The following is a 23,460-nucleotide window of genomic DNA, read 5'->3' as shown; positions in this document are numbered from 1 at the left end:
GATCGGACTAGTACGTGCTGGTTCTTCAGCAACGCAGGGAAGCTGTGCAGAGCAGGACGTACTGCCAGCAACTTGAGGCAATTGACATGCCAAAGGCGCTGGTGTCCTGGAGCCCGTGGCAGCATGACCACTGCACATTGCACCCCAGCCCGTGGTGGAGGCATCTGTTGAGACAACAACATGCCTGGAAACTCATTCTAAGGGCCCGTAGAAAGCTGAGATTCGACCACGGGGTGAAGGTCTGACGGCAGGTCGGAGTAATTGGTACTCGGAGCGTGCTGTGTTGCCATGCCCACCTCGGGACTCGATCGCGAAGCCAGAGCTGAAGCGGTCTCATATGAAGCAGTCTGAGCAGCGTTACTGCGACTGCCATATGCCCCAGAAGCCTCTGAAATAACTTCACGGGGCAAAGTTTGCTCTTCTCTCACTTGACCCGAAGGCCCAGACGGGCTAGGTGCCGGAGCACTAGGTCCCTGTGTTCGCAAACCTGGTCTCGAGAGTGAGCTAGGATCAGCCAGTCGTCGAGATAATTCAGGATGTGAACCCTGTGTTGCCGTAGCGGAACAAGGGCTGCCTTGACAACCTTCGTGAAGACGCGAGGAGACAGGGTTGACCAAATGGGAGAACCGCGTACTGATATGCCCGCCCCTCGAAAGCAAACCGTAGGAACGGTCTGTGTCGAGGAAGAATGGAGACATGAAAGTAGGCGTCCTTCAGGTCGATCGCTGCAAACCAATCCTGTGGCCGCACACATTCGAGAATGCGTTTGGCCGTGAGCATCTTGAACGGAAGCCTGTGAAGGGATCGGTTCAAGACGCGCAGGTCCAGGATTGGCCGCAACCCACCGGTCTTCTTCGGTACAATGAAGTAGGGGCTGTAGAACCCGGTCTTTATTTCAGCTGGAGGGACAATCTCGATCGCACCTTTCGCCAGTAAGGTAGCGACCTCCGCACGCATGACAGGGGCATTGCCACCCATCATAGTGTAACTGACTCCCCGGGAGCGGGAAGGAGATTGTGCGAACTGAATCGCATAGCCGAGCCTAATGGTTCTCTCGACCCAGCGGGACAGGTTGGGAAGCTCTAGCCAGAATCCCAAGCACTGAACCAGCGGGGTCATGGGAACCACAGACGTACCCTGGGGCAGCGAAGCGGAATGACTGGCACGGACGTGGGCGACGTAGCGACCCGGTGAGGGGGCACGGCCATTTGCCGTGTCCTGACAGAGGAGACCAGGGAAGAACCAGAGTTCCACGGGGGCCTGCTCTGCCAGGGGTCTGGCGACAGAGGGGGACGAGAGTGACGAGGCTCATGAGCGGCACACACTGTCATCTGAGAACTCTCTGTGCTCAGAGATGGGTGTGTCAGTTCTTTCTTTAACCACATTAGGGTGCTGCCCGCCATGGGGCAAGCAGCAGGGAGTGGAGAACAAAAGATTCTTTCCACCGGGGGAAGGAGTGGCCCTGCTACCATCTCCTGAAAAGAACTCACCGCCATCTCTGAGCAGCCCGTCTCAGGCGCGCTGTTTAGCCTGGTGTTTAGCGGGGCGCGGGGCTGGAGAGGGCTGGGGCGCCTTCCTGCAGCTTCCTCCACAACGTGGCCCGGGTGAAGGCTGCTGCTGGGGCCGTGCGGGAGGGGTGGAATTTGCGGGAGGGCGCCCTCGGCGGCGAGCAGGCTGAGGGTTCTGTGCCAATGGCTGGGTGGAGGCAGCAGCGGGCCGTCGGGGCAGAATGTATTTAATAGCCTCAGTCTGCTTCTGGGCGGTCGAGAACTGTTGGGCGAAGTCCTCGACCGCGCCGCCGAAGAGGCCAGCCTGGGATATGGGGGTGTCGAGGAAGCGGGTTCGCTCGGCCTCCCTCATATCGACCAGGTTTAGCTGGTGTCGCCCCTGGACCACATTGGGGGACATCACCTGGCCCAGGGAGCATGCGGTCACTTTCGTCGCCCGGAGAGCGAGGTCAGTGGCGGCACGCAGCTCATCACAGAACCCTGGGTCAGTCCTACCCTCGTGCATGTCCCTGAGCATCTGGGCCTGGTAGACCTGCAGAATGGCCATGGCTTGCAGAGAGGCGGCTGGTTGCCCCGCGGCTCTATAGGATTTTGCCATGAGAGTGGAGAAAAACCTACAGGCTTTGGAGGGGTGCTTAGGGTCACTATGAGAGGAAGCGCTCTGCGGACACAGCTGCATCGCAACAGAGTGCTCCACCATGGGAACTCCAGTGTACCCTTTTGCAGCGGCCCCGTCGAGGGGAGGAAAGGCGGAGAAGGTCGCCGAACGATCACGGGAAGACAGGGGTGCCTTCCAGGACCTTGTGACCTCCTCATGCACTTCCGGGAAGAATGGTATTGGGGTTGGACACTGACAGGGATCAGCGGCCGCACCAACCAATCATCCAGCCGGCCTGGGAAAGCATGGCTGTCAATTCAGGATCAGACTCGGACAATGCTGGCGCACCCGAAGGCGGCAGCACAGCCGAATCTTCACTTCCCGATGACTCCTGCCCACCTTGTGATGCTGCGATAGACATAGCATCATCATCTGGAGTGCCGAAAGAAACACGCGGAACGCCTTAAGACGGTCCCGCGGTTTCAGTCTGAACGCTCGTTAGCAAAACAGGAGAGGGGGGTTTGGGCCGAGGAGCAATCGTCGGCGCTTTGTTCCACACCGTCACCTTCAGGTCACCCTGGCCACCAGCCAAAGTACGACCTCTCGTGGATAGGGTTGGGAACCGAGAACCGGTTCTTATCCAGAACCGGTAGTGTTTTTGAAAAAATACCGGAACCGTGCGAAATTCCTAAGTTTCGGTTCCGAAAACGGTTCTGGTGCGCTGTGTGGGCGAAGTGCTGGGAACTTATCCTTTAATAGCGACGTCTCACCTCATATTAAAATAGTAATGAATGCACTGAAAAGCCCTCACGCTACTTAAATACGTTTTGCATCAGATATCAACGCAGAGAGAGAGAGAGAGAGAGAGAGAGAGAGAAAGAGAGAGAGAGTATTAAAGACAGTAGAGCTGCTCAGCTGCACGATTAATCTTTAAAATATTTCGATTCAAACACCCGCGCGATCTTATTCCTAAATTACAAAAACCTCACCCCTGAACATTCAAATCTGTTTGCGCTGTCGTTGACCCAGAGAACGTTTTTGTGTTCAGAATTTACTAAATATATACAATGAGCGAGTGCATCATGAACTTATCCTGAATTAGCCTACTATGTTAAGCCTGCAATAAGCGTTTATACTCGGACTATACTGGCGGATCGCAGCCGCTGCGGAGTAGCCCAGTGCCTGCGTGACTCGTCATAGATATAAATAGAGAGAAGTAGCTCCGGCAACAATGCAATCCGGCTTCTTCCGCAAGACGCATGCAGTTCTGTTTATTAACTGCTAGAGCGCTGATTTATCCAGTAACGAGTAAAGTATTAAGTAAAGTCTTTATGAATCAATCATTCAAAACGATTTTAAAAATAATCTGTTCTACACACATCTTACATGATGTGTTCAAGCATATTCTACCCCTTCTGAGAGGGTATTCTTCTCCGCTGCTGGAAATTATATAAGCTATAGGAGAGGTCCCAAATTATTCTAGAGAATGCAGAAATTTTTTATTTTCCTTCAGAAGCAAAAATTGCTTAACAATATGTTGAATTTGTTGACATTACCAGTCTGTTAAACTCATTTGACAAGTATAAGAAATAAACACAAAAAGGATTGTGGATTTTTCCCTTACAACTATTTTTTTATTAGTTATTTTAATATTTTTTATTGAACGGGAACCGGAACCGGAATTGTTTGGCGGAATCGGAACCGGAACCGGAAAATTTCTTACGATTCCCAACCCTACTCGTGGAGGCGGTAGATCGGGGTGTGGATTAGGGGACTCTCCCTCTGACGAGGTCATTGAGTCTCGACCGTAGTGTTGCGATGGTCATGTTCCCGCAATGAGAACATGAGTCATCCACAAACGCTGCTTTAGCGTGATCAATGCCCAAACACACAAAGCAGTTATTGTACCCATCAGAATCAGATACAGTCCGACCGCAACCAGAAGTGCACGGGCGAGACATCTTTAAAAAGACGTGCCGCGTGAAAGCTCTTTTTGTGAGAGGCATTTCCAAGGCATTTCATTGCCATTGGCTCGTTTTCTAATTCTCGAAGGTGAGAGGCTTTCTAAGCAAAACCCCATTCGTTGTCACAATGTAACTCATAGTGACCACGAAAGGGAACTTCAGTTACCTAAACATTCAGGTTAAATCCTACGTTTTCCTATCAGTTCTAGGAAAGACCTTTACCTTTAAAGAATAACAACAAATTTCATGGAGTCATAAATATTTGAATTATACACGTCATCCTTCAACTGCCTTTTGTTTCCGATTATTGGTTCAAAATAGCAGCGTAAGCTTCCAACCTTACAAACGTAAGTTTTGTAAACGTAACTAAAACCATTTAGTATCTAATCAGTAACTTCTCATTAATGAGCGAATGCACAAATGTTTTGACTGTTACCATGTTTTTACCATGCTATTACTTCATTTACCCACTTTTATTAATTAATGAGATTCTTTGAAATTTCTAATTTTTCAAGAACAACAGCAAAAACCAGTGATGCAAGAAAATATATATTTTTATCAATATTCATGAGAAATTTTATTTGAATATATCAATAGATGAAATCTATAAGAACATTTGATGAGAATTACCAGTATGAACTCCATTGACTTCAATGGATTTAATTAAATTCATTTGAAACGTATAACTCATGACTGCTCAAAACAGTCTAAATGTATGAAACCTACAAATTATTTTTCTAACGAAACACTAAAACATCAATATTACTCTGAAATGTTTTCATATATTCATAATACTTTCATAAACTTTTACTTTCATACAGAATGAAAAAAATATGTTGATAAACAGCTTGAATCTCCTTTTCATGCTGCATAAGTTCATCAACTGGTGGCAGCAAAGTGAAATGCAGAGACTTTTTTTTTTTTTTTTTTTAAACTATGTGGTCTGTGAACATTAATACACCACTATTGTGGTTGATCTAGAGTGGTTGGTTATTATTGTTAACCTAATTTTTCAGTGGTTGGCCCATCTTCAGCACTTTGTTCTGCGTTTTCTAGCAACTGCTTGTACTGGCTTTTAAAGAATCCAGCCTGAAAGAAAATGATAATTAAGGCATATATATGCATTACAACTTTGAAAAAGTAAACCCAAGTTAGACAGCTGAAAAAGAAAAGTTCAAAGTTGAACATATACACACCTTATAGAGTGCTGCTGTGATGAGAGCCAGTAGCAGCAGTCCTCCTATTACTCCTCCAATGATCTCTTTGGTCAGGTTCACCTCCTCATACACCTCCACTTGAGTGTTAATCTACAAACACATTGATGAATACAATATTACCTCTGACAATCCACCTTCACATATTTATAAGCATAATATCATTAAGGCCTGAAACATGCAAGGTTTTCTAGATATGCATGGACTGAAAAACGTAAGATCTACTGTAGTATACTGTATGTAAATGTACAGCACATATTACAACCTTGTAGGTTAAAAGGTTATTTTTTTATGGTTTAGGTTTAATTTTTGCAATATTATTAAAAAAAAATATTTTATTATATTTTATTTTCGATTTATTTGTGAAGAAAATGCATCACCTGGACAGACGGTGCAGTGTGTAGAGAATCAGAGGAAAAGAAAATGTATTTGCTCTTGTCATAATCCAGAGACGCTGAACTGACCAACTCAAAAACTGCAGCCTTGAGTCCAGTCTGAGAGAGACACAGATCATGACAATAAGAAATGATCAAAGAGTTATGAATATATATGGTCTGTTCTGTGATATGAATTGCTTTAAAAGTCAGATACCTGCTCAATCCATCCAGAGCTCACATTGCCAAATATATTATAGAGTTTCCTTTCATTCTTTGTGAGAGTGACGTCACAGCTGAACACGGCACACACCGCCACAGAGCAGTTCTGATGGAGCAATGGGGTCAATGCACAAAGAATATGAAATTATATTTCATGGATTTGTTTTTGTTCGATCAGGGAATGAAACTCAAACACTCACCAACACACGATCCTTTTTAATTACTTCCATAAAATTGGTTAAAAGCGGCCGTTCATCCCTCTGTTTCACACAGTCTGGAATCTAAAAGCACATACACAAGTGTTTGGTTGTTTTTTAATATGATAAATGTGAATCAATCTACAGTAGATGGGATTTTTCAGCACATTCATATATACATGCCTGTAGGTTTTTGTCAGTCCAGATGATTTTATCTCCCAAAAGCACTGGTACTCTGATGAAAACTTGGAAATTTAATTCTCTAAAGTCATTTTCAACCTGAAAGAGAGAAGGATATTACAATTCAATTTTTGCCATGAAAAGACATTGATATAGAGAATAAGAAATCGGTCAGATAATGTTTATTTCATTAATTTTTATGTTCATGGAAGTGTGTGAATGTCATTACAGTACCTTCAGTATCTGTTTGACTGGTCTTTCAAGATCAGGTTTCTGTGCAGTAAAATTAATGTGGATGCTTGAATCTTCATGTCTTATTAAAATAAAGGGAAAATGTGTCAGACAGCAATTTAAATCTTGTGTGTGTGTGTGTGTGTGTGTGCGTGGGTCAAAAGTTTGAAATCATTAAAATTTTGTAATGTTTTTGAAAGAAGTCTCTTATGCTCAAGGCTGCATTTATTTGATCAAGAAAGAGTAATATTATGAAATATTTTATGATGTTTTTAGTTCTCAGAACTGATAGTCATTTATATAAATGCTAAACTTATATAATTAAAAGAAAAAGATTTATGGACATGCAAATAAAATGCAAATAAAGACATTTTGGACCTCTTTACTATGGGACAGCCATTCATTCCTTAAGTTGTCTAATAAGATTGATCTGTTTGAACAATATTTCCGGTTTTCTCATCAACACTGCATGTCGTCTGGCTTTTGAGTGAAGTTGCTGACTTACACTGCTTTCACTTCTCTTTTTTTAAAGAGTACAAAGAGAAGCAGCAAAACTGTTTTCAACATTTCTGATTATCATCAATGTTTCTTGAGCAGTAAATCAGCTTTGCATCACAGGAAGAAATTACATTTTAAATTACATGTTAAAATGTATTCACATAAAGAAAAGTTATTTTAAGTTGTAATAATATTTCACAATATTACTGTTGTTTTGATCAAATAAATGCAGCCTTGTGAGCAGAAGATATATTTAAAAAACATTACAAAAACTTAATGATTTTTCTAAAGCAAAAGCAATTGCAATTGCAATTTATGTATATGTTTTGCTTCAGAACCACAGATTTTACACTGGCCATCAAGTGGAAACTATGTCCACTGTCAAATCTGGGTGCTGAAGCAAACCCAGTTGAGAATGACTTTTAAAAAACAAGCGCACTAACCTTATTAAGGCAATGTAAATGGCAAATTTGACACCAATGCTTTTCTGTCTGGAAAGTTCACTGGTTTGAGAGTGTTGGTCATTCCCACTGTAAGTAATGGAGGGTTTTGGTAAGTAGGAGCATTTTCAGTTATCAGTTTCTCATGTGAGCAACTACTTAACAGCTCATGGTTAAGTGATGCTCTTGTACACTTTGAGTGCACTCAAACAACCCCCAGAAATTATATAATACCTGTTGATCTTAGCGGTGAATGTCACACTTTCATCAAAGGTGCTTTCTTTATCGATGCTGTATGCAATATGAAACACAGCCTAGAAGTGGACACAGAGGAAATGATGAGTGCTTGAACAGAAAAACACACAGGACGATTTGAATAGTGAGCTCACCTGAGTGTTTCCCTTGAGGATGGGTTTACTGATCTGGCAGGAGGTTTCTCCCAGTGTAACTCCTCGCTCAGCATCCAGAGACACACACTCCACTCTGCCCTGCTCATACAGAAAATGATGTGTAAATAATAATATTCATTCAATAACCAAAGCATAGAAAATTCAATGGCAATAAACATTCCACTTGCCTAAAAAAATGCCTTTCAGTAAAATTGTACTTGATTCGTAGATGAATTGTGAGTCTCTTTAATAAAATCATCCTGGTCTCACCTGTTTAGATGTGATTCTCCTGTAGGAAAGTCCAAAGGGGTATTCGAGGGTGAAGAGAGTGTTGTATGAGTTTTCTCCTCTGTTCTCTACAAACACTGTCACGTTGAGCTCCTGCATTATCCCAACCTCTATGTTTGTAGATCTGAATCACAGAAACCAAAGAGAGATACTCACAGTTTAACAAGGATGATTCCATAACTTATTATTGTTGCACCTCAATTTGTAATCTATTTCCACATATTCATGTGCTGATCTTTAATCTAATACAGAATAACTAATCGTAAATATTTGCTCACCCAGAGAAATTGAAATCCATCCTGAGGTCATCAACACAAATATCATCATGTCCACAGTTTATCTCAAAATCCAGCTGTGGAATGAGGTGAGATATTTACATATACAGTACATTCTTAAATCATATAAAATTACATCACTGTATTGCACTAGCAATTCATATCTTTAGACATGTGAAAAAGAGCCTAGTAAATTAAAAATAATTCTATGAGTTGGATAGTTCCTCCAAAAAAAAACAACAAAAAAAGAAAATTCTGTCATCATTTACTCACCCTTGTGTCATTCAAAATGACTTTCTGTAAGTCATCATTTACTCACCTAAAAGAAGATATTTTGAAGAATGTTTGAACTTGTCTTATTAAAGTCAATAAGGCCCAAAACAACACTGAACCTCTTTGACTTTCATTGAATGGACAAGCAAAGACATTTTTCTAAATATCTACTTTTGTGTTCGACAGAAGAAACAAAGTCATATACAGTGGACCTAAATGATGACAGAGGTTTCAGTTTTAAATGAGCTTTCCCTTTAATGTTACATCTGAATGATTCATACTTTAAAACAAACATCGGTTGCCATCTCTTACACTGTGGTCTGTGGTGGTCTTTATCATTGGCAGGAGTACTGGCTTTATCCTTTGCAGTCTGGCAAGTGGCAGACCCTCAAATGTGAATGTTAACTGATTGGACAACGGATTCAGAGCATCTTCTGAGAAAGCCTGAGTGGGCAAGAATAGATCAATGACATTCATTTACCCTAAAATCAGGATTTTCAGTATGTATTACCACATTGTTGCATTGTTGAGATTGAATTATTCCCATTTAAATTTCATTCATAATTGTTATGTCTTACAGCCAGAATAACTGATTTACTGTATTATTCAAAAGAGTGAGATAGGAAAAAATAATTGTCAAAAAGTGGTGATGTTTCAGACTTACATCTATAAAGAAAGGATGATTTCTGCAAGTTTCTGCATCCAATCTAATGTTCAACACATTACTGAGGAACCGGGTTTTGGGTGAGAAGTTTGCTCGATATTTCTGTCGCTTGGCATCCAGCATTATGGTGTAATTGATATTTGCGGATAGGTCTAGATAATGAACATAAAACAGTCTTACATATACATATATAAAAATGAATACATGGAAGAAATTCTTTTGCAGTTCAAACGTTTAGATTCTGTAAATCAAAGATAAAATATTTATAAATGTCTAACATATTTATATAAATACATTAGCGTTCAAAAGTTTGAGAGTGGTACGATTTTCAAGATTTAAGATTCAATTCAAGATATTCAAAAATACAGTAAATATTGTGAAATATTATTACAATTTAACATAATTGTTTTGTATTTAAATATATGTTCAAATGTAATTTATTCCTGTGATGCAGAGCTGAATTTTCAGCATCATTACTCCAGTCTTCAGTGTCACATGATCCTTCAGAAATTATTCTAATATGCTGATTTGCTGCTCAAGAAATATTTCCTGTTATTATCAGTGTTGAAAACTTTTTCTATGTGGAATAAAATAAAATAAAACTTACAGCACATTTAACTGAATTTAAATGAATTCTCTCTCAGAGAGAGAGAAAAAAGCTTTTAAAGCTGTAGTTTGTGCTACCAGCAACATCAAATGGAATTGAAAAAAATAAGGCCGTTATCAGACTGGTTTCCAGAACACTCCCCCTGGCTGCCATTGGTTGGTCCAACAACTAATTCCACCCCCAAACTCACGCCATTGGTTGAGCCAAAGCTGTTGGGCTAGTTGTGATTCTCAGAGAAAGGTTTTGAGAACACCACAGTGACAAAGAAAGTGTCCTTATTTATAAGGCATTGGAGAAACACATTGGAAATTTTTAAAGGAACACTTCACCCATTTGCATTAAGCTTTGTATCATTAGAAACCCAGTCATATTTTTTAATGGTCGTGCATTATTCCCTCATTTTCCCCAGAGACGGGAGAAATATGGATTTCAGTGTAGCAGTTCCTGCTTATAATGATGTAAAAATCGTCATTTTGCGTCATTCTAAGCAGGAAGTCCCATATCTTTGTAGAGGGGTTGAGTCTACAAACACTCGTTCCTCATTTTTCCAAGGGGTGGGACCCACTCACGCTAAAGACCTATTACAGATCAGTGGTTGGGACTTCACTTGCAGAAACTAAAAGCAATATCCGCCATCTTGTTTGGAAGCTAAGCTAACAGGCGCTGTGAAGCCAGATGTGAAGTTATGACAATGGCGGAAGGTACTCAATATGATATGGAAGAAGAGGATTTCGAAAGTCTGATGCTCGAATCAGATGTCCGCGGCTACCTTTACGAGCCGCAATATAGCGAAGAGCAGCTGAGGCGGCACGGGGCACGGACATTTGTGTTGTGAACCATCCTAGTTTCTGGATTAGTGGCAGTGGCTTGCGGAGCTGTGCAATGTGGTGCATTGTGGGAGTTGTTGTCTTCCATACAAATGCGCCCTAAAGTTTTGTCTTTCCTCGGTCAAGAAGGCACCAAATTCAAAATTGATGTTACATTTCGACATATATGACCCACTTTCAATAAAGATCACTGTTCCCACAGGGGAAATGCTCCTTCAACACTTAAACATGAACTACAACATAAAGGAATACTGCTAAATTTGGACAAACCTCTTATGATGTGTCTGTATGGACGCATGGTGAAACACACTCGCATGGTGTTTTCCACTGACTGGTCTGTTTCACTGGTTGGTATTTTGGTTGGGTTGTAAGTGACTTTGGTTTCCAATTGGATGATGGGTCTGGACCTGAAAGAGCCAAATATAACACATATGAATGATTATGGCTGAAACACTGTATTTGTATATATTTTAGTTCTTTATAAAAGAAAACAGACCTGAGAAGCAGAACTGCTCCCTTGGACCCAACAGCAATGTCAGGAAGGTTGTCTTGAGTCTGGTCTAGAGAAGACTGACTCAATGAAATCCCAAAGAACCGCAAACCTGGTCGCACAGATGATCCAGCAATCCTCTGTTTCATTCAAGAGGGAATAAAACAGATAATAAATATATTAGAGTCAATGAAGTGAGTCAAGGAAAAGTAATGCAAGAAAGGTGAACCACGAGGCTGAATAAATGATGATAGAATTCATTTTTATGTGAACTATCACTTTAAGCTGCAACCAACCCTCGTCTTTTTCACCTGTGAGTATTTTGAAATGATCCCTCCATCTATCCCATTGAAGATGTAGATGCTGCCCTGTCCATCCTCCTCTAAAGGAGCTCCAACCAGCACATCCATGAAACCATCACCATTCAGATCTGCTGGACTGGCCAGAGAAGAGCCAAACCGACCCCTCTGACCTGCCATGCCCACCAGTGTATCCGAAAAAATGAAGTTTGCCTATGGAGATATAACAGAGAGAGGAGAAACAGGGTTAAACAGACACAAATGTACATTTATTCACTCTTACTTGATTAACTTTCTTTAAAAATGTTAGTCTTAATTGAATCTCCAAAAAAACACTGACCCGACGCGTGAAGATGTAAACAAACACTAAGCCCTCCCGGTCGGACTCTATGTACGTTGGTGCCGATACCAAAAGTAGGTCTGTATTGGAGTCACTGTTCAAATCCACCACACACACCTCAGCTCCAAAATATGAGCCAATCTGAGGCTGAGAAAAGAGGAAGAGAAGCAATATAGTTACCATACAGCTATTCTGAGCTCATGTACTTTCACTCGCTTACATTAATTTGTGATGTGCTAATATTTCACATAAATTTGAGTGTTACAACCTTAGGAAGATCCAGTTGTTTTAAACCACTTCGATCAATTCTTGAAACAGTTACTTGTCCCTTATGCTTGTGTCTTGGTGCTCCCATGACTGCATACTTTGCTCTGAACATTGTTGCTATTGCCAAGGAATAACCTGTAAAGAAAACTGACTTAGAAGTATTCTTAGAAGTATACTTAGAAGCAGAAGTATTCTGATGTTTTGACTGATTTATTTTTGATTTACACAATCGAAAAAGAGATCTCACCTAAATAACTGTCATGCTCACTTCCAGCTTGAAAGACATCTGATTTATCATTTGGTTTGTACAGCTGATATCCACCCTTCCACTGGAAAGCTCCCACTGCGGTCATTATCATATCTGTCTGAATGCAGATAAAATTATAACAATAAACAGAAATATTTAAGAAATAATATTTCCACACAAGTTTACAAGCATGCAAAATCTACAGTGTGTTTTTCATTGAGGTGGAAGAGTAGTCAAACATCAAAACAGCAAACGTCATGGATATCTATGCTTGCAACAAATGCTTTAATAATAATAATAACTTGATTCATGAATGCAAACAGCTAGATTTGCCCTGATGCAAATGAACTTCCAGGTGACTTTTATAGCACTTTGCACAATACGTATGGTTTCAAAGCAGCTTTACAAATAGCACCTTACAACTCTAGCAGTTCATTTGACCTGATGTAACATTGTACTGTATTAAAGGTTTAGTTAGTTCACCCAAAAAGTTGTCCCAAAACTGTATGAGTTTCTTTCTTCTGTTGAACACAAAAGATATTTTGAAGAATGTCGGTAATCAAACAGTTGACTGTAGCCATTGACTTCCATAGTAGGAAAAAATACCATGGAAGTCAATGGGGCCCATTAACTGTTTGATTACTGACATTCTTCAAAATATCTTCTTTTGTGTTCAACAGAAGAAAGAAACTCATACAGTTTTGGAACAACTTGAGGGTGAGTAAATAATGAGTATAATAAGTAAATTGTTGTTAAAAAAAACCTGAAAATACATTCCAACGTAAAAATCTAAAATGACTATAGTAAAGTGTGAAAAGCATGGATAGCATGCAAAGACATGAATTAAACAGAACAGTAAAAAGAGCAATTCAACGGCTCCTAATTCATTTCAGTAAAACTATTTCTAACCCATGGATTTAATCTTTTTCATTAGTTTGGTGTCAAATAAATGAAATACACAGAATTACATTTGATGTAAATGCTGCACTAAACCCGTCCTGTGCAAACTCCATTCGAGATGAATCTCCAGAGGTCTGGGTTCCTAGCAAATAAAAGCAGCGACAACACAGTTAACTATAAATGTATTATTTTAAATCAATCCATTGAACAAAGTAAAATGTAAACATTTTCTCTGTCATTCATTTTTCATTCCCTCTGCAAACATACCTTCAATGGCAATAATGTTCTCTTTGAGTTTTTCACGAATACTTTCCAGCGCGTCGAAATTGGTTACTTTGAACACATGGTTATTGGTGGGTAAAGATGCAATAATTGCCAGCTCCCTTTTTGCTTTGTCATTAGCAAAAGCATCGCCAACCTAAGAAAAATTCAATGATAATTGTAACACTTCATGAATGTAATGATTTCAATAACGGTTTTTGATTTTTAATATTTTAATAACCCTCTTTTTTGATGAATGATTTTATTTTAAAAAGTGGATAGTAATTTTCATACACATTTTTACAATGGCCAGATCAGATCTTGTGTTTGTTCACCAAAAATTTCAAATCTCACAAAACTTTTCCAAGACAAATTGATTTTGCCTAGCCAAATAGCCATCTAGATCTTAATCAGTATAATCACTTTTTGCACAATTAATATAGTTAAGTCTTTTTTAATTTAGCAGAAGCAAAATCAAATCTTACCCCAATAGCATATCGTATTATATTTTTAGCTTGTGCTTGTTGAACAGCTTCAGTCAACTTTGAATCAGTTGATTCACCATCCGTGATAACAACCAAAATTTTACTGGCTGATGGTCTTGCGCCTCCATTACTTACAAAAAGCTCATTCCTATTGAAAATAAAATAGTACAACATATTCAATCAACAATAGGTATGCAACTGTATAGGATACATTTCTTTTAAGTTTACATTGCTTGTCATTGAAACATTGTTCAAATTATGAAACACTGTTACATATTCACACACACACACACACACACACACACACACACACACACACACACACACACACACACACACACACAAATGGATGCAAAAAGACTCATAGCAATATGTGTATCCATTCATTATACATTTATTTTCGTGTACTTTTTGCATGGTTGTTCAGACATCTACTGTATCACAGTTTTTTACTTGTATCCATCATCCGAGTTTTTCTTTAAATGAGGAATACGTTTTTTAAATTAGGATGTGCTCCCAAGCCCTCACTAAATATCCTGTTAAACTTATCTTCACTTTATGTCTTTCAGTCAGAAGTAATATTACTTTTAATGGCATAGATAAAAGAATTCCAATAAAATATCAGCAGTCATGTCTCACACAAGTTGTCTTATAGCTGTTGCGGTGTTTGTCCATCCTCTCTGTTGAGATATCTTATTCACTGCATTTTCCCATGCCGTGACGTCTTTGACTTCAAACTTGTAATGAACGACACATTGTGTAGAAAACTGAGCAATGGCAAACTGTAAGATAGATAGATAGATAGATTTAGTGCCTGATGCGCTGAAAAATGGGGGTAAAAATCATGGACAAGCTAAATCATAATAAATGCATGGATTATCATACCTGTGTATCATGATCTACAAAACTTTTGATCATTTCTATAACAAAAGCCTTCATCTTTTTAAAATCCAGATAATTTACACTTCCAGATCCATCCATTAAAAAAGCAATATCAATTTGTGATGCTGGGCATTCTGAAGTTGGAGAAATTAATAATTGCATTATATATATTCATTTAATCTGAATAATCATGTAATACAGTATATACAGTATGAAGAAGACTTGCTTGGATTTGGTAGAATGCCATACATTTACCTCTCAGAGTCTTTGGCACAGATCTGCTCACAACATTATCTGGACTGATTTTAAAGCACATGCCGTTGTAAGTGGTTAAACCATCACAGGTCTTAGGTATGGTTGGACCACAAACCTGAGAGAAATTAAGATTTTATTTTCAACATGACACTCTATTCTGGACTTTAGTGTAACATTTGAAGCTTTACACTATGAAAATTTGTCAACTCTAATATTAATAAATTATTTTGGACATCTTTTAGATTGACTGCAAATTGTAGGTTCAAATGTAACATTAATTCAAATTATACAAATATATACAGTACATGCACCAAATCTTGCATTTGCCTTCCATGCTTCTGCAGTCAAATTGTTAGTATAATATTTTTAGGATATGATAGCATTTTTAGGATATCAAAATATAGTTTCTCCTAGCATTATTAAACAATGTAGAAAAACAGCACTAAGATTTTTTATTCTCACAAAATAGGGGTCATGAATTGAGAACTGTACTTCATGTACAGTCAGATGTTCGTCTCAAAATCGTTTATTGCTGTTTATGTGTCAGTAAATCGAGCCAGTGTCTAAACGATCAACTTGACATGGTTTCTCTAAGTAGCATGAAAATAATCTGTTATTTTAATTGTGATTAAATTATACACAGAAAGTGATCAAAGAACACTCCCTTTCTAATCGCTGGGGCTGTCAATCACACAGCACGAGTTCTGGACTCTTAAACTCACGTTATAATCAATGACACCATCTACACTGCACAATGAAAAATCTATTGTGTTTGCACTGTTAGTTATAATGAAATCATTAGTGAGAGCACAAAAATCGTGCTGTAATGACGAGATCACTGCATTCATGTGCTCAACAGACATCGGCTGTCATCGGTGTTGTAGAAAAATTTATATTTTAGACATTGTGTGGTTTTAAGCATTCGTTTCTCTTCTGGAATTTATGTATGTTTGTGCACCTGGCGTAAGCAAGACACACACAGTAAGACAAATGATTAAGAACTCTTTAGGTATGGAAGATAATTTAGCCAAGGGGGGTTAGAGGAGTCATTCTATTCTAAATGTGATGTGGATGTGGCCATGCTGGGTGAGTGGAAACCTACAGAGGAAAGACCTTGAAGAAGGAGTATAAGAAGGGAATTTCCTGGGCTGGGTGTCAGGTCTTGCTCACGTCACGGGGTAGCTGCTGTGATTTTGTGACTAAGCCTCTTGCAAGAGAATAAATATTTTTTAAAATACAATTTGATTCTTGGTGTCTCTTATGCAGTGATGATGATTGTTTAAAGGTGCTCTAAGCGATGTCACGCGTTTTTTAGGCCAAAACATTTTTTGTCACATACAGCAAACATCTCCTCACCATCTGCTAGCTGCCTGTCACCTGAACACACTGTAAAAAAACGCGGTCTCTGTAGACACCACAGGCTCCACAAACGGCAAGAAAAACAAACTGGGCTCACCCACACCACGAAACATAACAAACTGTTCCAGCCAATAACCGACAAGAATGATTTGGGGGTGTGGTTTGGGGGGTTAGTGCGCGGATGGGGAGGAGGGAGGGTCTAGCTAGCCTCTGTTTTGCTTGACAGTACTTCAAACGTCAACAAGAAGTGACGTCACCCAACATCACTTAGAGCACCTTTAATTATTGTTTTTGCCACAACATCGGCTACAGTGTTTATCGCTGCAACCTTTCATGTGACGGGAGTAGATACTAAATATAATACTATAATCAACACTTTTCACTATTAGTTAATCTCGACAGCTGTAATGGTAAAAACATAGTAAAAGATTTTGAGAGAGTTCCATATGTAATACTTATTTCATATGCTAAGATGTTAGCCAATCATAACAGTGGGCGTTTACACTGAAGTCTCACGGCAGACACGCCCCTTAAAACAGAGCGTTCAAATCAGAGGTAAAATCAGGGTAGAGAATGGCCTTTTATTTCTAAATTATGACCATTTTTCATGTAAAAATCACACCAACATTATAATTATAAGTGCACTTCAGGAAACATAAAATAATAATAAAAAGTTCATGACCCCTTAAAAATATGAAACTTACCACTGCTCTTGAAGACTGAGGATCTAGAGACATTGAAAGTCCAAGGGACATGTTGACAGCCTCATTGGTGACTGTTGAATAAAAAGTGGATTTTGATTTAGATATATTATCAACTATTTTCTTATATTACAAACTTGAAAGTATCATTTACAAACAAAGTACCGGTAATGGGCAGTGGAATGCAGTTTCTTTCAGTGACAGCACAACGATATATTCGTCCTCTTTGAGTTTGACTGTGTTGTATTAAAGGATCACTCACAAGTAGACTATGGAAGAAGACAGGAGAATAAGAGAACATGTTAAAAAAGGAGAAATCTGTGGTGTTCCTGGTTGGGTGTGCTGTTTCAGTATGACGCAAAAACCTCTGATCGTATAAAAAAAAAAAATGGACATCAGCATAGTTTTAAGTTATTCTTAGATAAGTGTTGCAAAATATTTTTACATTGCAGAAAATCGTAGAAAGGGGAAATTAGATTTACTGGCAAAGCATTAGGTGGAATTCAAAAACGTATGAAACTGTATAAAATTTCAAACAATATTTTTAACTGGACCAGAACCGTCAGCAGTGGCTCTCAAAAATGTTTACATTTAGAAGTTGTCAAATGTCAACAGCATGACCTACTGTACATTACAGTGACTAATGTAGTTAAAATTACTTTTAAAGTTGATACATTTTAAATGTACTAAACTGCAACTTCAACATTAATCATTTTGAATAATGTTACAGCTATTAAAGGTGGTATCAGTGATTTCAGGCCCAAAAATATTTTTATCACATTCATCTAATCTATAATAAACAAATAGTGTTCCAACCAATCACCGATAGGGGGAGGGTGTTGTGAGGTTTTGTGCTCGTGCACGGCTGCACGCAAAGTCAGAGCTGAAGAAAAAGCTGGCCAAAACCTCACAACACCCTCCCCCTATCGGTGATTGGTTGGAACACTATTTGTTTTTGTTTTGAGTGGTTGGTGAAACCATTTGTTTTTGTGTTCAGATCTCAGAGCCTAGGCTGCCTACAGAGACGCGGTTTTTTGACGGCATGCTTATGGGGCGGGCAGCTAGCGGATCGTTAGGAAAGATTAGATGAATGTGATAAAAATATTTTTGGGCCTGAAATCACTGATACCACCTTTAAGGCTTTTAATAAGTAATTATTAAAGTACTTGTTTTCAACAGCCTCAGCTTTTGACGTACGGTTGAGTGGTCTGTAGTAACACTGGTGAGCTCACCTTTCACCTTTCTGTATCACTTTATAGCCAAAGCCGCTGTTTGCACTGTTTGTAAAGTACTTCCAGGTCACAGGATCAATGTTGAAGGCCATTAATGACTGACATACTAACATGTAAAAGAAAGGAAATGACATGCTTTTAAATGCCTCGTAATCTTGAGTGTGATTTAAAACAGTTAGCAATGCATCACTCTTAACCCTGTAAAGATATGAAATAATAGTCAAATTTTCGATTAAAATTGTGAAATGGAACAGTTTATTGAAACCTTGGACAAAATCTAAAAAACTAACACTCAACAAAAAACACATATGCAACTTGTTTTTTGTTTGTTTATTATACTTGATACATCAGGCTTTTATGGCTCATATAGTATGATGTGGCCTAGTAAAAATATGTATTTTATTTGATCTTATTCAGAGGCAAAAATATGCAATTTGGTACAGATATTATTTATATGGTCAAAACGTAAGATGGAATTCTGATAGCTTGTAATGTAAAACAATAAGATCTTTATAACAGACCTACATAACATGCATATAAATATCACTTATCACTCTGTATCAACCAATAATATGTCTTTAAATGCTAGTTTTAATTGTGGGATAAATGTATAATGCAATGAAATACACTGATGAATGAGATAAAAAAAAAAAAAGTTCCTCAGATGGATCATATTTGATGCATGCATTTCAGTGTGTCTGGACAATCAAGTAAACTTAAAGGAGCCGTATGTAAGATTGTGGCCAAAACTGGTACTGCAATCACTTTCAAATTACTGTAGAGCGGTGTATCCCCTCCCCCTCCCCCCTGACTCGAGGTTGCCAGATAGGCTGCAGGATCCAGCAGGAACGTAGCTGTGGTAACTAGAGCTGAGCTGGCAACCCGGATGCTGAAACACTACTGACTTCGTGATTGGTAGATAGGTGGAGGGTGGAGCGTCAGGCCAAAACACAACATGACAACATCAACATCAGTTGAGGGCTGCAACTTCATTTTTTATATGACAATATCCTGGCCGTACTACTGTTGTCAGTGATATAAGTATTTGAAATGAACATGATTTCTTAATGTCTAGTGACATATCAGGGCCATTTTATGATTAATTGAAATACATTTCTTACATACAGCTCCTTTAAGTTGCTTCAGTCCAGTAAATGTTCATCTTTAAATATAAAACATAAATAGTACTAACAATATAAAATTCATTATTGCTTTTACTTTCTAAAAATCAGTGAAGAGACACATGTGCAACAACCTGAAGGTGGAGATTTTTACAAATATTTGGTGCATTTCAGGCATTTCACTTACTGAAAAAGTATGAATTAGCCTACAGACCATTCAGATGGCAGTTTTTTCAGCAAAGTTTTGATCGTTTAGAGTCCATAGAAATGTGTGTATCAAATATGATACATTAGGCTTTTTAGAGTTAAATAGATTTACAGCATTGTATCAACAGATCAGACAAAATTATTTGTAATAATGCCTATATTTGACGTTATCAAGTTTAATCAAGCAAAAGACCACATATAATCCAAAGTTTACAGCAAGCATATTGTATATAATTGAGGAGTTTTTGTCTCTCGTATAATTATTCTATCATTAGGCAAAGTCATTTCAGTATAGCTTATTCCACATATTTAATTACAGAAAAAACTTTATCTTACCACAAAACAAACATGAGAGGAATCGAAAATTCCAGTCCATTTCTGCATACAAACAGTGAACAACAGGAACCGCTACTTGTGGAGTCACTTGATTGAATGAAGAGTCTTTGGTGGGAATGAGAAATAAATCGAATGGAAATAGATTCATGCATGTGACTAAAGAGGAACTGCCACACTAGTGATAATCTCACATCAGACTGACGACAGAAGGTAAGGTCAGGAGGACTCCATCGCTGCTATGACCAGGGACTGCCGCAAGAGGACGTCTGACTAACATGTGAAGCAACCAGTCACAGTTTGTTTCGTTCAGCATCATGTTTAGGGGCGTGAAAAATAAAGTGGTTTATTTTGTTTTGTTTTTATTTTTTATTAAATGCTAGTCAAATTGCAAATAATAAACATGACAATAAAATACTGAACAAAAATAGACTACAACAAATAGGAAAAGAAAATATACAGTATAATAGCCTATATAAAATAATAATACAAGTAAAAAGAAAGAAAAAGAAAAAGGAACAGGTATGAGATCATCATATATATGCTTTACATAGAGACCTAGTGCATTTTGCTTTACTATTTTTCAACCCAAGTAGTAACTCAATATTAAAAAATATTTAAAAAATCATTTTCAGAAGTCAACTTTCACGTCTAAGCATTTACAAAGGAAACATTCCAAATCTATCCAAATCATTTAGCTATAAAAGCAATTAAAAAATAAGTGGAAAACATTGTCTTTCTGTCCCACAGAAACCACATTTACAGTTTTTTACGATTGTTATGACAGATTTTTCAATACTTTTAACAATTTTCCAAAACTCTTAACACAGTTAGCACTACATCCGTCTGTGTAAGCTATACTATTAACACATTTCTTGTTGCTTTAACACAAAATGCATACAATTAACACAAATTTTAAATGCTTGAACTTCTTTTACACACAAGCTCAAACAAGACCAAAACAATGGATTTTTACTGCCAAATTTACCATTGCTTTCACACTGTATGTCAGAACAGATAACACCATGTTCTAAACCTAACCTTACAGGCTAAAGTCAAGGTGAACAGCTGTTTATATTGTGAATTGAAACACAAATATATCCCCTGTATTTTATTCCATTGCTACTGAGAAACAGCTGATTGAAGTTATGCAAATATGGGACAATGTGGCATTCTACCATTCCCGTGCAGTCACAGCCTGGTTTGACGCCCATCAGAGGATGATGTCCATTTTCCTTGCCCCTTACTTCCCTTTCCTCAACCCCATTGAGGAGTTTTCTCAGCCTGGAGATGAAAGGTTTTTGACCATAGTCCACAGGACCAAATGTCCCTCCTGTATGCAAAAGATGCTGCATACCAAGACATCACAGCTGAACACTACCAGGATAAGGCAAGCCAAAAGATTCTTCCCAAGATGCCTTGCCAGGGAAGATATCAGGTGTGATGTGGATGAGAACGTGGACAAATGCTGAAGACCGCGCAGATTAGAAGATGGCTTTTTCTGTTTGTATATTTTGTATTTTCACATACAGTAATACTGTAAATGGCAGCTATATTGCATATTTTTGTTATCTTGCAGAAATGTCCTGTTGCAAATAAAGCCGTTACTGCAGCATTTCTGTCTCTGTCTTCTTTTTTTCATAAACCATACATTCTATAAAGCTACTCTAAGAAGGGTCATTTATTTTGTTGTATTGAATTTCTGCTGCAAAAAAAAAAAAAAAAAAAAAAAAAAAAAAAAATGCATGCATTTACATTACAAACAAAACAAAAATGTAGAGCAACTCCAAAAAAAAAACGAAAAAAAAAAAACGCAGTGCAAAACACAATCTATGATCAATACAATATACTGTCTGTTGTATAAGGGCATACCTGACACATAAAATAATGCAGTTTCTGTCATTTCAGCTGATGATAGTGTTTTTTTTGTCATTGTGTTATGATTGACTAAATGTTCCTGTTGGAAGAGAACATGTGTTAGTGTTTTGAATAATTATTTGATTTTGAAACATGTTTGCAGTGTTTTGTTAGACATAGTGTATTGTGTTAGTGTATTATTGTATTTTGAAAATTTGTTTTGGAGTTTAGTTTACAATGTGCGATTTTGAGCATTAAATTAACCGTTTTGCCAATTGTGTGTTTTAGGTGTGTTGGTGCGTTAAGAGTTTAGGAAACTTGTTAAATGTATTGAAAAAACTGTCATAGCGATTGTAAAAAACTGTACTTCCTTATTTGTTATGCAATATTTTTTAGGCTGCAACCATGCATATTTCCAGTCAAATTTAGAATGCCAATATGTTTTAGAAGATATTGGGCTGTGTGAAAATATAACGTTGATGTCCCTACAACAACAGACCAGTGCCATGACAAATCGGGTCCACCCTCAAAATCGAGTCTCTCTGAACTATCAGTTAATGATTATGTAATACTCGGATTTGCGAGTCTTGAGGAATCCATGCTTACCGAGTATTATGCGTGGGTTCTTCGCTATTTTCTGAATCTGTCGTGGTCACTTGATAGAGGAGTCAGACCAAGACTTCTGTGCTCAGAACTCAGTGTTTATTTCAACATTTCTCTTAACTATGACTCTACATCGTTCCACCCAATTACATCGTCCATTTCTCCATCCCCACTCATCTCGCTTCTTCCTCTCTTTTCTTAACTCCTCCCCTTTTCGCGTGTTTTTTACGCTCGCGATATCTCGCGTACCATCTAACTTTAATTAAACCTTCCCATTTCAATTCTTACATAATACTCCCCTTCCTATAAGAAATGTCCTCATTTCTATGTATGTCGACACAAAACCCCATAAGAGAACATGTGATATAACAGTGCATGTCACGAAACGTACACATTATATATATATTTTTTTCACTACTGTACGGCCATGAGAACAATGAACTCGTCATACTGTTAAACAACTTACAGTGGTATCAAAAAAATATATATATATATAATAAAAATAAATAAAACAAAATACTCATGACACTATGCATACTGTATAATGATAGAACCAAGTCACATCAAAATCTCAAAGTTCACTATTTAGTACAATTGAAAGTCTTTCAAGTAAGCCGGCATTTGACGCAACCTTGGACGTTCGTGTGGTGTGGAGGACTGCGTGACAGAGGACACTGGGGAGCCAGCGGGTACTCCCACTACCATCGAAGTTGGCATTTGGGGGGGCTGTACCAAGGAAGGTGCGGGGCAAATGTCTAGCATTGTCCTTTGAAACATAAGGTAAGGGGCCGTACTGCGGCAAAGGTTGGTGTGCTGGCGGCAAACGTGGCCTGGGAGGTCCAGCGGGAGGTCCAGGGGCTATTGGCATAACA

General features: G+C 38.5%; 1 protein-coding gene across 1 annotated transcript; it reads right to left on the bottom strand.

The window, feature by feature from the left end:
* Nucleotides 1-4,606: 4,606 nt before the first annotated feature.
* Nucleotides 4,607-20,288, bottom strand: LOC311306184 (integrin alpha-X-like). Its single transcript, XM_084434448.1, has 30 exons — nt 20,132-20,288; nt 18,468-18,573; nt 17,401-17,504; nt 17,239-17,309; nt 15,176-15,290; nt 14,924-15,054; nt 14,678-14,820; nt 14,039-14,186; nt 13,560-13,710; nt 13,361-13,434; nt 12,393-12,510; nt 12,147-12,280; nt 11,879-12,025; nt 11,551-11,751; nt 11,246-11,379; nt 11,020-11,156; nt 9,316-9,467; nt 8,964-9,095; nt 8,382-8,455; nt 8,086-8,227; nt 7,816-7,914; nt 7,661-7,740; nt 7,430-7,516; nt 6,492-6,570; nt 6,261-6,356; nt 6,081-6,161; nt 5,876-5,986; nt 5,665-5,778; nt 5,267-5,377; nt 4,607-5,159 (listed from the first exon to the last, which is right to left on the bottom strand). The coding sequence occupies exons 1-30, from the start codon at nt 20,277-20,279 to the stop codon at nt 5,070-5,072; spliced, it is 3,510 nt and encodes a 1,169-aa protein (XP_084290574.1). The 5' UTR covers nt 20,280-20,288; the 3' UTR covers nt 4,607-5,069.
* Nucleotides 20,289-23,460: the final 3,172 nt, after the last annotated feature.

The sequence above is a fragment of the Rutilus rutilus genome (genome assembly GCF_951802725.1).
Source record: "Rutilus rutilus genome assembly, chromosome: 16".
NCBI classification, from domain to species: Eukaryota; Metazoa; Chordata; class Actinopteri; order Cypriniformes; family Leuciscidae; genus Rutilus; species Rutilus rutilus.
The sequence above is the reverse complement of the archived record's forward strand: the minus strand, read 5'-3'. Positions and strand labels throughout refer to the sequence as shown.